We start from the raw sequence: 13,655 nt of genomic DNA, 5'->3' as shown, positions 1-13,655 counted from the left end.
GGCGCGGCCAAGCCCGTCATACTATGAGACCCTCGTAAATGGCGAGGGGTTGTCGAGATTGATGTTCGCTTTGTATCATACAAAGATGTGAACAAAGCAGTCGCCGTCGGTCCATCAACGCTTCGCCCTGACATCTTTCTTCCTGGTGTTGAACCCGCCGGCATCGGGGTCTATGAAGTGAGCTAGAATCCTGAAAACGTCGGAGAGGTTCTGCGAGGAATGATGACGTGTATCGCTTGCGCAATATCGTTATATACGCGGTGTTGATGATCGTTAGTCTCGATAACAGGATACAGCATAATAGAAACATGTGTTGTTACAGCTCGTGCATGAATTTTGGTTCATGGTGTTACCATGGTAAGTACTGCTCAACCTTCCGTGAGCTTCTGCATCTTCTGCGCAACGACGCAGATCGATCTCATGATGCCCATTTTCGCGTGCTGTGCGCCACCAGATCGCGCGAACCAATAAGCGGTACCAGCAACAGAAGCCAGCACCAGACCGGCCACGCCGTTGAGGATCTTGGCCTGCCTCTGTGCCGCTTGCCGAACCTCGGAATATCGCATGTTGCTGAACGTGACTCGTGAATACTGTGTGGCCCAGCCAATGCTCGGGACGTAGATATAGAGTTGCTCTTCTACCCATTTTCGCAGTAGATATAGCGGCTTCTTGACGTCGCTTGCCATCTCGCGATAGTTCCCATCGGCAAGATCGTTGATGGTGTGTGCGTCAGGAGTGCGCTCCTTGGTGTATTCGTCTAGTGCCTTTGATCGATCGTTGGGATACTTGTCGATGAAGTCGAAAAGAACGCGGACGTCTTCCAGTCCAGCGTTCATTCCCTGGCCGTAGAATGGTACCATGGCATGGGCCGCATCTCCTAAGATAACACCAGAATCTCCGTAGTGATACGGTGTACATTTTATCGAGATCAAAGGCAGGTGCTGATTAGATGTGTACTGCTTGCGGAGATCGTCCTCGGTGATGAGATCTGGAACCACGCCGGGGAACTTCTCATTGAAATACTCGACCACTTTTCCAGACGCGTCTAATTGCTCAAAGCCTTCCCTGGTCAAGAAAAGCGTTGATGTGAAAGTCTTGTCTAGGTTTGGGAGAGCGATGAACATAGATTCGTCCTGGGGCCAAATGTGTAGGTAGTTTGGAGGTATTCTGAATTCGCCGTCCGGTGTGACTGGAACGTTGAACTGACACCAGAGTTTGTCGATGTACTCTTGCTGAAACGACATTGGCACAAACTTCATCAAGTGATATCGCACCGCCGAGTGTGCACCGTCGGCACCGATCATGAGATCGAAGTTGATTTCGAATTCGTCGCCCTGTTCTTCGGGAGACTTGGTACGATGCTCGAACCATGCGGTCTTCTTCCGGAAATCTGCGCCGACCAACTTGTGGTTGAACATGAGCTTGACGTTGGGCATGGCCTCTAGATGGTCAAGCAAGGTCTTGTTCAGACCCGTCCGGTCCATTGCTAATAAACTCTACTTTGATCAGCACGAGTCAGATAAGCGACGACGATATACTTACTCTTCCTCTCGCATCGTAGATCTGTGGCTGTCGAACATACTCTCCATTCTTCCTGATATGGATCATGCGGCCATGCATGGGGAAGGTCTCTGCCAAGACTGCATCTGCAAGATCGGATAGTCCGGTCTTGCGAAGGGAGTGAATACCTCGCTCCGACAAAGCAAGATTGATAGATTTGGAGAAGTTTAAAGGTGTGGTGTTGGGGTCTCTGAGATCTGGCTAGCGTTAGGTCACTCGCTAGCACCGAGATGGTTTACAGATCATTATCTCACCTGCTCTTAGCTCGTAGACATCTACTTCGAACCCGCGTACAGCTGCATAAAGCGCGGCCAAAGAGCCTACTGGCCCGGCTCCGACCACAACTACTTTCTGGGTCATGGTGGTACGGAGGTAATGTGGAAAAGGTGGAGTAAAAAGATGGTTGGTTCACTGGTCTGTGCTCAGAAGCGGCGTGGTGGGAGTTGAAGAGTAAGAGGAGGAAGAAAGAAAGAAGGGTGGAAATACATCGTCCGCAAACGAGGGAGACGCGAGACACGGGTGAAAATTATCAAACCATTACCAGGGATCCAAAGAGTCAGATATGATGGCAAAGTAGGGCAGATGATGCACGTCAAGACTGGAACGGGTAAGCGCGAGCTCTGGTTCAAGTTGGCTACTTAGTAATCGGTGATCGGCGGCCGGCGGCCTGGACCCCTGCACGAATTCCGACTTGACGATGCCGTGGGACGAACGCAAGTCGCAGTCCACCACTTCCTCCGTGCGCAAACCGTTGCCTTGCCCATATAGGCTCCTTGCACGCTGTACATTAGAGTGCACGTGAATACCAGGCCATCTCCGCCTCGACCACACCCTCTACACGCCCTATACCACCGCACGCGATGGCCACAGACGCCCCGCGCAAGTGCGCAGGCAAAGACTGCGAGAACGATGCGAGTTCTCTTCAATGTCCGAACTGCCAGAAGCTCGGAAAAGAGAACTATTTCTGCTCGCAGGATTGTTTCAAGCGCAACTGGGTACATAGTGAGACTGCTCTTACACTGCAGACAAAACAATCTAACGGCCCTCTAGGCTGAGCACAAGAAGGAGCACAAGTCACAAAGTAGTATTCTCCAAAGTATCTTTACGCCGAAAGTAGTTTCTCACCCGGATCCAGCCACCGGCCACTACAACCCGTTCCCTACCTACTCGTACACCGGCGCCCTCAGACCCGTATACCCGCTCTCGCCGCGACGCGAAGTCCCGAAGCACATAAGACACCCAGACTACGCGAAGGACGGCATACCGCGCTCGGAGCAGGTGTTTGTTAACAGGAATAAGATCACGATTCTGAACAAGGAGGAGCAAGATGCGATGCGCAAGGTGTGTCGGTACGGGCGCGAGATTCTGGACATTGCAGGAAGAGCCGCAGTGCCTGGTGTCACCACTGACCACATCGACGAGCTCGTACACAAGGCTACTGTCGAGCGTGATGTAAGAGCGACAATGTCAGGGTTTCAGAAAGTCTTGTTAACCGCAATAGTCTTACCCATCGCCCCTCAACTACTGCCACTTCCCCAAGTCCGTATGCACGTCGCTGAACGAGGTCATTTGCCACGGCATCCCTGACCAACGCGTACTCAAAGACGGCGACATTCTGAACATCGATATCTCCGTCTACCATGGCGGTTTTCACGCGGATCTGAACGAGACGTTCTACGTTGGAGACAAGGCTTTGGCAAACCCCGATGCTGTACGCGTCACCGAGACAGCACGAGAGTGCTTACAAAAGGCCATCGAGATCGTCAAGCCAGGCACACTGTTCCGTGAATACGGAAACGTCATCGAGAAGCACGCAAAGAGCAAGAATTGCAGCGTCATCAGGACATACTGCGGACACGGCGTCAACCAGCTCTTCCATTGCGCACCTAATGTTCCTCACTACGCGAAGAACAAGGCAGTTGGATCGGCAAAGCCCGGCATGTGCTTCACCATCGAGCCTATGATTAGTGTTGGTTCGCATAGGGACAAGACATGGCCAGACGAATGGACGAGTGTCACGCAGGATGGCTCTCTGACAGCGCAATTTGGTAAGCCCCGCAGATGCATCAATGTGTCCACTCATGACTAACACGCTACAGAACACACCCTACTCGTAACAGAGGATGGCGTGGAGGTCTTGACGGCAAGACTGCCAGATTCGCCAGGTGGTCCGGTACCGATGCCGGGAGCCACAAACGGTGAAACGAATGGCGAAGCGAAGGCAGCTGCTTGAGGATGATTGGACACTTGGGAATAACATAGCTATGCGATACTTTCTCGGAGTACGCATAGCGTGATTCAACAGCACGAGGCTTTTGAGTTTCATCAGCATTCGCGTGATGGCGGTCTGTAGTGATGTTCATGTTATTGGCAGTCATAGCTTGCACAACTCGTTTCGTTTCGACGAAACAATTCGGCCGTCTGTGAGATCACCAACCTTCGGTCAAGCTTCGGTCGGACGGTGTTGGCCCGCTCAACGCACACCTGCAAGCGAGGCGAATGACGCTAGTGGTGGTGCCTGCCCGCTGTCCAGGGAAGCAACTCGTGTCTCCGCCTCAACGTCATCCAAACATCTCTGCCCAACGCCCGCCAGAATTTCAGCGACCTCGCAATCGACGTTATTACTCAAGACTCTACCGTCGCATCACCGTCGTGTAACCCCACCGCTCACCCACGTCATCACAACCTCTAGCCAGGCCCCGCGCACGAGCTAGCTTCCCGCGTTCTAGCTCGGCAGCCTGCAAACACACGACCGCATCCGAGTGCTGAACCTCTGTCGACCACCTGTCCATTCGTATCCAGGTGTCTGCTGGCGACTTCGCTAGTCTATTTTAAACCTTCTATACGCCAAAGCCGTGCTACGCAGCACACGACACTCCCACAATGACTGGCGAAGCATGGTTGTACCTGTTGGCGGTGCTGATAAATGCCGTCAACCTGTTCCTACAAGTCTTCTTTACTATCATGTACAGCGATCTGGAATGGTGAGTCAACCCCAGGCATACAATGCCATGGCGTAGCAATCTACGCGATACGGCCCGTACCTTGATCGGCACATGCTAATTTTGCGCCAGTGACTACATCAACCCCATCGATCTCTGCAACCGCCTGAACACCTACATCATCCCCGAGGCCGCCGTTCACGCTTTCCTGACCTTCCTATTCCTCATCAACGGATACTGGATCGCATTGATCCTGAACCTACCTCTGTTGGCATGGAACGGAAAGAAGTACGTAGCAGGGCCGGACTATACCAAGGAATAAGGACAATGCTGACAGTCACAGGATCTTTGAGAACCAGCATCTGTTGGACGCAACGGAGATCTTCAGGAAGCTCAATGTGCACAAGAAGGTACGATGAGAGGATACCGAGTATATGGCGATAGGCTAACAGCCACACAGGAATCCTTCATCAAGCTGGGTTTCCATCTGCTCATGTTCTTCTTCTACCTCTACAGCATGATTGTCGCCCTCATCCGCGACGAGTCTCACTAGGTGGAGACTGCGCCCTTGGTCTTGGTTGTAGCTATATTCGCGGTTGTACTGATTACAGTGGGCTACGAAGACCGAATCCAGGGACGGCTGAAAATTAACGGATAGAAACATTTGATATCCGGCTCGGAGAAGCGAGCCACGCGTGCGCATATTGCTAGCGGAGGACATGATTGTTGGATTAGGATAATGCGGGATACCTGGAGCGACAGGTTTGGGATTGGGAATTCACCCAGGAGGGGTTAAACGAGTTATGGGGTATGATAGCGTTATGTTAGCCTCGTGTAAATGCACCATAGTTTTCACATGTAACTACGCAATGCATAGTCGGGTTGTGGTCCGTGCACAGTCACCCACATTTTCTGGTGAGCTGGGAAGCTTCCATCTACAACTTCGCATCCGACACTCCGCGCTATCCACCTTTCAGCCTTGTCGAACCCCAGTATCGACACCGTCGCCAGATCTCACACACTACGCGACCCTTAACCTATCTCCACAACAGCTAGAATGCCCGCCGGCGGCTCGGGCAGGGTGCCAACTGGGTTCGCTGCAGAGACGTACATCAGCGACCACACCTTCCGCCAGGGTCAGCGCGCCATCGAGAGCGGCGCAGGGTCGAAGAAAAGAAAGCGAGAAGGCAAGGGCGATTCGAGCGTCGTGACTGGCGCCGGCGCATACAAGGGGCCATGGGCGAAGTATGAGGAAGAGAGGCCAGACGCTGCCTCAGACGACGAGTTCGGGTCGGACGTTGAAGTGGAAATAGTTTACGAGGAAGACGAGATTGTCGACAACGCTGCGCCCGCGCAAAAGAAGCTCACCGGCACAGACTACCGCGATACCGAAGCCGAGGGCGAGACGAGCGAGTTTGTTGGCAGCCAGCAGTACGACTACCAGGGCCGGACGTACATGCATGTGCCCACAGATCTCGACATCAAACTCACCGGCGATTACGAGCCCAAGAACTTCATACCGAAGAAGCTGATCCACACCTACAAATACCACACCAAGTCGATTACTCAGGTTCGCTTCATGCCTGACAGCGGCCATCTCCTACTTTCCGCATCCGCCGATTCGAAGATTGCGCTATGGGACGTCTACCACCAACGCGAGCTCCTGCGGACATACTCTGGGCATACAAAGTCGGTTGTTGACATCGACTTCAACCCCAGCGGCACACAGTTCATATCAGCTAGTTACGATCGCTTCATGAAGCTATGGGACACAGAGACAGGAAAGTGTCTGAACAAGTTCACGACTGGAAAGACGCCGCACGTGGTGCGCATCAACCCCAGTACACCACACGAGTTCTTGGCTGGTATGAGCGACAAAAAGATCCTACAGTACGACACAAGAAGCGGAGAGATGGTGCAGGAATACGACCACCATCTGGGGCCTGTCAACACAATCACCTTCTGCGACGAGAACCGCCGCTTCATCACCACATCAGACGACAAGTCCCTACGCGCGTGGGAATACGGCATTCCCGTACCTATCAAGTTCATCGCCGAACCGTACATGTTCTCCATGGTCCGCTCATCACCTCACCCCTCAGGCAAATACGTTGCCTTCCAATCGTCCGACAACCAGATCACCGTATACAGCTCTACCGACCGCTTCCGACAGAACCGAAAGAAGAGCTACAGAGGGCACAATGTGGCTGGATATGCACCAGATGTGGCGATCAGTCCAGACGGGCAGTTCATCAGCTCGGGTGACAGTGGAGGTTTCTTGTGCTTCTGGGACTGGAAGACGTGCAAGATGTACCATAAGATTCCAGCGAGCGATGCGCCTGTGCTGTCAGTACAGTGGCATCCTAGGGAGTCGAGCAAGGTGGTTGCTGGTGATCTCAATGGTGCTCTGAGATTGTATGATTAGACGACGAGGTTGAGGGAGCGGATATAGCGATACCCAATGCATTCGATACCAATTGATGACGATTTTGACTTACCGGCTGCCCATGTATGCCGGCCTCGATAAGCAACCCATGTCACACGTCCAGGATGCTATGCCTCCGACGCTTCACCGGCTCTGCGTTGGCATACTGGAGATTAACAACGTCCTTTGACCCACCGTGCTGCGCATGCGTAGTTGGCGAGCAGTTCAGTCCTGACTTCTCCAGCAGTTCACCGGCTATGCGCTGGCAAACACCTGGACCATATGCGCAGTTGCGCAATCCAGAGCCGCGCAGTCGCCACAACTATCTGCTCTGAGTCAGTGCGGAATGGACACCCACGTGAATGGCGTGCAGCCTCGCAACAGCCTTGCTCGGATTGATGCAACAACCCCGCCATGCACCAGGACCCTTCCACTGCGCCTCCTGCCCTACTCCACAACACCGCCTTTTGCCTTGACATCTCTGCCCTTTTCTCTCTTCCGTGCCCCTATCTTCATTATCGGACGCCGCCGATGGGCTCTTTTACCGTTGCATCACGGTGAATGCTTTGCAATGCTGCCTGCAATAGCTCCAGGCACCTACATTGCCCCCAGCCCCCACACCCCATCTTCTTTCGGTCAACCGGTGACTTTCTCGTTCACCAGTCCTGTCCGCTTTGTCATTATCCATTTCGGGGACCGCTGTCGCCTGGGGTGTCAGGCACGTCACTGGATAACGCGTCTCTGACAGATTTCCTGCTGCCTTTCCATAGGCTCGATTCGCTTGATGTGCCTTGCAGGAGAAGATGGCTGCTGCAACGCGTACGCCCTTTGCGCCATGCGAGTCACCACCTCGACCCTTTCTAGCCGTGACCCGATCTTAGTCCACGCCGATTGAACTGGTTCCTTCGGTAAATCCGCACCCGCTTATGATGACTCTTGCTCTTGGCAGGTCAAATGGTGAACGGGAAGTGCAGCCTAATCGCTGATTCGCGCGCACGCGTGTCCTGCCTCAGGACTTGTCCCGAGGTGAACATAGCCACGCGTGTGAATCATCGCAATCGCGCAGTCATTCACCTCGACCACGCGCCTAGCCCAGCTATTCAGGCAACGGCGTTACATTGAGCGTTAGGAGAACTCCGATGGCGAAAAAGAACAGTCAACGGTTGCGAGTGGTGAGTCTTTGTAGGTTGGCGGCCTCAGGTACTGTCTGCCTGGAATAAATAGTCGTGGGTTGAGGTAGGTGGTTGCTTTCTTTCTTCTCTTCATCAGTCAATCGATCAATTATCTACAGTCATATCAAGCATCTTTCGAGAAGAGTCACAGTCGTCCTCGTGTTGGTCTTCAGTCAACAGTCCACCTTGGATCACGATCACGAAACGCCCTTGTCGTCTCGTATACAACCCATACAACTCTATTACCGTCTATCACACAACACACGCCGATCACTCATCTGATCTTCTCGAATCACAACTGGCATCCAAACGCCTCCAACACTCTCAACGCCAATCAACCATGTCGTCCAGCTCATCTTACGGCTCCTACGGCCAGAGCAAGGGTGCCTACGCATCCCGTCCCTCGACATCCTCCACATGTACGTTGTCAACTCCTATCAGATCACCTCAAAGGTATGACTCTAACACTGTTGCAGCCTACTCTGCCGCCTCATCGAGCCTATACACAAACTCCGGTAGCTCGTCACGCAGCAAATCATACAAGAACCCGCCAGTCATTCACAATGGAGGCGGAAAGATCAACGACCCGAACACGTCTACTTCCGCGCCGAATGGTGGTTACTACAATTAGGCGAGATGTTGGTCGTCTAGCGGCGTGACTCATGCCCGGATGGAGATCGCGATGTCTTTTTGTGCTACTACTGCTTTCCTTCGGATTTTTTACCGGCATGTTATGGCGTTCGGACTGGGATTCGTTGGTTACAAGAGGGTCAAGGCTTCGGTGCTGAGGGCGTATACTACTGGCTTGCTTGCTGGTACTTCTTTTCGCCCAAATTCGGGCCCAAATTTCTTAAGTATATGTTTTTGCTGGCGGGTCGAGGTCCTTTTATTGGGTTGCATCTCCCCTAATCATTCCCTTTGGTATGATTCTTATCTAGTATTTGTACAACAGATAGTCCAAACAACACATACACATATTGTGTCTTGTCCTACATCATCTCGCACAACGGAAATTAGTGTGAAGTGCGAGCGAATGAGTCTCCTAATGGCCGACTGCCCCATACCATCCCAGTCCCAGAACAGCGCCGATGATAATCGCTATAGCAGGCGGCACACCAAACCAAGCCGTCTCCGCATATGCCATAGCAGCAACAACAACCCACCACGGCTCGTCTGCTAAACTCCTCCCATCACTGCTCTCCGGCGTCAAATAACCAATCTCCCAAAGCCTGTACACAGCCGTGAACACCAGCCCCACAGCAGTCGCGTTGATACCTCTTAGCAAACTAGCCACCCAAGCCTTGGTGCGCATAACCTGCCAGATAGACTGCACACCCACTGCGAGCACAATACCAGGAAAGAAAATGCCAATGAAACCAAGGAGGGCGCCCACGATAGTCGGTGTAGAAGCAGGAGCTGAGGCGATGGCCAATGCGCCAAGGTATACTGCGAAGTTGAAGTTGGGGCCTGGGAAGGCTTGGATGATGGCGAGGCCCAGGAGAAAGTCTCGGGGCGACACCCAGCCTGGGTCTACGACGTAGGAGCGGAGGAGGGGGATTACTACGGGGCCGCCGCCGAAGATTATGGTGCCGGCTAGATACCTGTGCAGTGTGAGATTAGTGGGGGAGAGCTGGGTGGGTGGACGAGGGGCTTACATGTTGGAGAAAACATCGAAAGACCGGGTGCTGGATACCGTACCACGGATAACCATAACGACGATGAAAGAAAGGAGGAACCCCACGATGAGCGACATGCCAACCTTGACCGAGATGTTATGCGTCTTAACATCAGCCACAAGCTCATTCGTCGCAGTCACATCATCAACCTCCGGATGCTCTCCAGCATGATCCCGACCCGCCTCTTCTCGCTCAGGCACAATACGATCAGTCGAGCTACCCGTCCCGACCCTCCTCTTCACAGCTTCCGGCCGCTGAAGTTCAATAGGTATGGTTTGCGTGGTAGCCGAAACTTCCTCCGCATCACCTTGTTCATTCCTCGCTCTTCTCCTCTTAGCAAGATACGCAGCTCTCATCTTACCTACGCGTCTGCCCAGCCAAATATCACATACCACCGTCGTCAGCCCACCGATAACAATCAACACAGGAAAGAACCAAAGTGCGTTATAACACAACCCCGCACACGCACCGAAAATCACCAAGATACGTGTTACACGGTCTTTAATAGCCTTTTCAGCTAGTTGAACAGCAGCCAATGCGACAATACCAACGGTACTGGCGTTTAGACCAGAGAGCAAGGCGTAAACGATGGGCGGGAGGCGTTCGGGCATCTTTTGCACGCCGAGTGAGAGACCGTACATGCCGATTGCGCCGGGGAGACTCCAGAGGAGGAAGGCGAAGACGGCGGAGACTATACCCGCGTGGAGGAGGGCAATGCAGAAGCACATTTTGGTAGACGCGGGGCCGGGGAGTGCTTGGCAGATTGCGAAGAGTTCTTGATACTGGGGAGTGCTGTTAGTTGCGCGGCATTCTGTTGTAGAGGTAGTCGAGGGAGTGGTTTGTCTCTCCGTCTTCTCATCCGGTCTCAAGAAGATTTCCTAGCTCTTCCTTGAAACCCAGTTCATTCGTATTGATACCATTGAGATCACTACCACGTGCGCGCATACTCACAGTCTGTTCATCCAACCACTTACTCCCACCCTGAAATCCCACTCCCTCCACAAACCTCCGATGCAGAATCTGGAAATGCACAGGTGGCCCTCCAAAGGCAGTGAACCCTAGATCCCACATGCGAGTAAACACTTCGACGAGACGCCATTGGATTTTCTCGGTATTGGCTTGCAAGTGCGCTGGAGGAGGAGCGGCGCGATGACTGCGCCGCCGAAGCGAACTTATGAGGGATTGGAGAGGCATTGATGATGGTCACCTCATGCGTATGATCGTGATGTGGGCAGTCGGGTTAAGAGAGAGACGGCTATACCTAGGTATCCTCGAGAGGAATTGATGCTGGGCGTACGCATCATGCACAGACAGACGCGCAGGAGCCAAGACACTCCAGTCGCGAAGAAGACGTGATGAACATCCATTGTCCAATCATTGCGCCCATGTGTTGCGACATCTGTGGCTTGCCTAGGTTCGTCGTGGCCAAGGAATAGCGGTTGAGTTGGGGAAGACGCGTGCAGGGAAGGGTAAGTTTAGGCGGGTCTGTCACTTCGTGGTTGTGATTGGTCATGTCAGTGTCCACTAGCGTGAGGTGGAACGTCCCGATTAGGCAGGTTCCGGAATCCGTTGATTGCAGCGCTCGTGAAGACGGCATGGAGGCCTTGAGCGTCGTCGTGGTCCAGGTGACGTTGAAGTGAACAGATACTGCGCACGTTGCATGAAGTTTACCGATCAATCTTTTGATCATCTCAACAAACCAAAAAGTGAAAGAATCTCAAGTAGTACTAAACGCCTGCCACCTATTGCAGCGCACTCATGCAATGATCGGACGGCTTCGTCTACACTCCGTTCCTGTGGTTTTCAGCGTTAACACTGACTTTACGACGTTTGCGTCAACACTCTAGATCTGTACAGATTCGATTGTAGTATGTTTCTAACGATTGGCATGCTATTACAGCAAAACTTAAAGAAACACGAAAAACCTAGGTAAAGTATCTAGCGATTGGACAGTCCACCGGACCAAACACACCTCAGCTTTCAATACTCCATGACGGTAGTCCGTCTTCGAATCTAGCACTGAACGCTCCAGTTGTTCCACTCAAAGTCAGGCGTGATATCGCGATCCTGGTCCGTAGCGGTGTACGACATAGTGACCTCACCATCCTCACACTCATCAGCATCGGCATGGAAGAAAATCTCGCAGCTACCCATTTCGGAGATGCGGAAACAGCCGTGAGGTTCCGCAGTATCCTCACACTCTACATCGTCGTCCCCCTCGTTGAAGTCAGTAGAGGTGATGCAGTCTTCTTCGAAGACCTCGAACTTCCAGGCCTTGATAAGCGCGGGAGCGAGGAGAAGAAGAGCGGTGGCGAGGGTGAACCTCATGTTTGCTGTTCGGGAGTTGGTGATTCGTTCTGGGTGTCTTCTGTGTTGGTTGATTGGTCGGCTTCGCGTAGTTCTTTTGCGTATCGAGGGTGGTAGATGATTTGGATGTGCTCGTTCTCCCACTCGACGACTGAGGTACCCTTGGTAGACAGGTGATACTTGACAAGAGAGCGTCTGAGTTGCGGCTCTTCGATCTTGTTGGGGATAACAAAGTACAAGTCTTGTTTCTTGTGGGGATTGTAAAGAAGGTATTTAATGGGATGGGGAGAGTCGTCTTTCAGGTCGTAGACGTATTGTCTTCGGAGAGTGTCAATCCAGTTGCCGTTCAGGTTGCGTGTTGTCATTCTGCGAAGAAAGAACAGGAAGATGAGGGGGTATTTATTGTTTTCCGTTGACTATGTTCCCCAGCCTCTGTTGTTCACGATCCCCGTCGATGTCGTCTATAGGCGTCCTGTATGTTTCGTATGTGACCGTGTGATAGGTCCCGTCGTTCAGCAACGGCTTTTTACTTGGCGACGTAGTCGTAATCCTTCTGCTCGTCCTACCTGGGTGGCACTCAGAATCTCTCCAGTAAGCAATGGAGTTTCTGTCACTCCTACTGGCTCCAACTGGAATTTCGATGCGGCCTTGTCTCAGTCACGCCAGACGAGAGCGATGAAGAGCCCAGAGTGGGGCAGCATGTCCTTACAGGGCGACTTCTTAGGTGAGATACGAAGTCAACAACTAGACGATCGCAGCAGAAAGTTGACAAAATCCCGAAGTGACCTGGATGATAAAGACTTGGCTGCTAAGACAGCTCCATCTTTATGCATCAGTCTTGACATCACATGTTCCGCGATTGGTTCGGGACGAAGCGCTTCGGTTGCTGCTTACCTCATGCGGGGGCGGGAAATCCGTCGCTTCACCCAACGGAGAACGAGATCTGATGGTAGCATTACACATTCGGCGATTCTTGGCGCTAAGAAAGAGTTCGTGCTGTGCCTGTCTGCTGAATCATCGTAGGATCACGCCCAGAATCAGCTAGATGGCAGGCAGGCGATGGAGATGATAGGCCCACGACCATGTAAGCGTACTGAAAGAGCTCAGGCATACTGAGACACTGGATGACTATGGCTAGAAGCCCACTCTGGAAAGAGCGGCCATGATGCTAAGCCAGTCAAAGCGTCAGAGTCTTCGAGTGGACAAGCGACGATCGACGGGTTCTTGGTAGCAGCTCTCCAAGACTCAGTCAGACGGGGCACAGTGAGCTTGAGAACGACGTCTAGATAGAGTCTGTGGGCTTTGTGACATAGCGAAATCGAAGGAAAAACCCTTCAATTGCCAGCATGATGTTTAAGAACCCGTAGCGATCATGTGGACAGCGTGGTCGGCATATTTTTCTAGGGATTGGCCTAACATCGAGCTTGCACTGCGCTGTGTCGAGGTCGACGAGACGGAGAGTAGAGCTTGCTTCGTTTGAACGCTTTGAGATGCCAGGTTCGACATACTACGCCCGTGGATAAAGTCCGTCGATTACTGTGACGAGACTGCGTGCCGACGTCCAGTGGCTCAC

General features: G+C 52.7%; 7 protein-coding genes across 7 annotated transcripts; 4 read left to right on the top strand and 3 right to left on the bottom strand.

Annotated features, from left to right (window-relative positions):
- Positions 1-368: 368 nt before the first annotated feature.
- On the bottom strand, positions 369-1,920 carry BNA4 (kynurenine 3-monooxygenase, mitochondrial precursor; the record flags this gene model as incomplete). The annotated part of the gene is made up of 3 exons (XM_049374493.1): positions 369-1,496; positions 1,543-1,757; positions 1,815-1,920. The coding sequence occupies 3 exons, from the start codon at positions 1,918-1,920 to the stop codon at positions 369-371; spliced, it is 1,449 nt and encodes a 482-aa protein (XP_049235484.1).
- A 500-nt stretch (positions 1,921-2,420) lies between these two features.
- Positions 2,421-3,793, top strand: J4E87_002858 (uncharacterized protein; the record flags this gene model as incomplete). The annotated part of the gene is made up of 4 exons (XM_049374492.1): positions 2,421-2,555; positions 2,611-3,012; positions 3,062-3,608; positions 3,660-3,793. The coding sequence occupies 4 exons, from the start codon at positions 2,421-2,423 to the stop codon at positions 3,791-3,793; spliced, it is 1,218 nt and encodes a 405-aa protein (XP_049235483.1).
- A 650-nt stretch (positions 3,794-4,443) lies between these two features.
- ERV14 (COPII-coated vesicle protein) lies at positions 4,444-5,055 on the top strand (the record flags this gene model as incomplete). Its single annotated transcript, XM_049374491.1, has 4 exons — positions 4,444-4,544; positions 4,635-4,790; positions 4,846-4,912; positions 4,963-5,055. 4 exons carry the CDS (start codon positions 4,444-4,446, stop codon positions 5,053-5,055), a joined length of 417 nt encoding a protein of 138 aa, XP_049235482.1.
- Positions 5,056-5,559: 504 nt separating this feature from the next.
- On the top strand, positions 5,560-6,927 carry J4E87_002856 (uncharacterized protein; the record flags this gene model as incomplete). Its single annotated transcript, XM_049374490.1, has 1 exon — positions 5,560-6,927. The coding sequence occupies one exon, from the start codon at positions 5,560-5,562 to the stop codon at positions 6,925-6,927; it is 1,368 nt and encodes a 455-aa protein (XP_049235481.1).
- Positions 6,928-8,439: 1,512 nt separating this feature from the next.
- J4E87_002855 (uncharacterized protein) lies at positions 8,440-8,730 on the top strand (the record flags this gene model as incomplete). Its single annotated transcript, XM_049374489.1, has 2 exons — positions 8,440-8,518; positions 8,576-8,730. The coding sequence occupies 2 exons, from the start codon at positions 8,440-8,442 to the stop codon at positions 8,728-8,730; spliced, it is 234 nt and encodes a 77-aa protein (XP_049235480.1).
- Positions 8,731-9,141: 411 nt separating this feature from the next.
- Positions 9,142-10,846, bottom strand: J4E87_002854 (uncharacterized protein; the record flags this gene model as incomplete). Its single annotated transcript, XM_049374488.1, has 4 exons — positions 9,142-9,700; positions 9,755-10,136; positions 10,245-10,557; positions 10,727-10,846. The coding sequence occupies 4 exons, from the start codon at positions 10,844-10,846 to the stop codon at positions 9,142-9,144; spliced, it is 1,374 nt and encodes a 457-aa protein (XP_049235479.1).
- Positions 10,847-11,788: 942 nt separating this feature from the next.
- Positions 11,789-12,981, bottom strand: J4E87_002853 (uncharacterized protein; the record flags this gene model as incomplete). Its single annotated transcript, XM_049374487.1, has 3 exons — positions 11,789-12,098; positions 12,227-12,448; positions 12,977-12,981. The coding sequence occupies 3 exons, from the start codon at positions 12,979-12,981 to the stop codon at positions 11,789-11,791; spliced, it is 537 nt and encodes a 178-aa protein (XP_049235478.1).
- Between the last annotated feature and the right edge of the window lie 674 nt (positions 12,982-13,655).

The sequence above is a fragment of the Alternaria ethzedia genome, assembly GCF_023757985.1.
Source record: "Alternaria ethzedia strain BMP 0044 chromosome Unknown scaffold_5, whole genome shotgun sequence".
Classification (NCBI taxonomy): domain Eukaryota; kingdom Fungi; phylum Ascomycota; class Dothideomycetes; order Pleosporales; family Pleosporaceae; genus Alternaria; species Alternaria ethzedia.
This window is presented reverse-complemented; position numbering and strand designations above follow the sequence as displayed.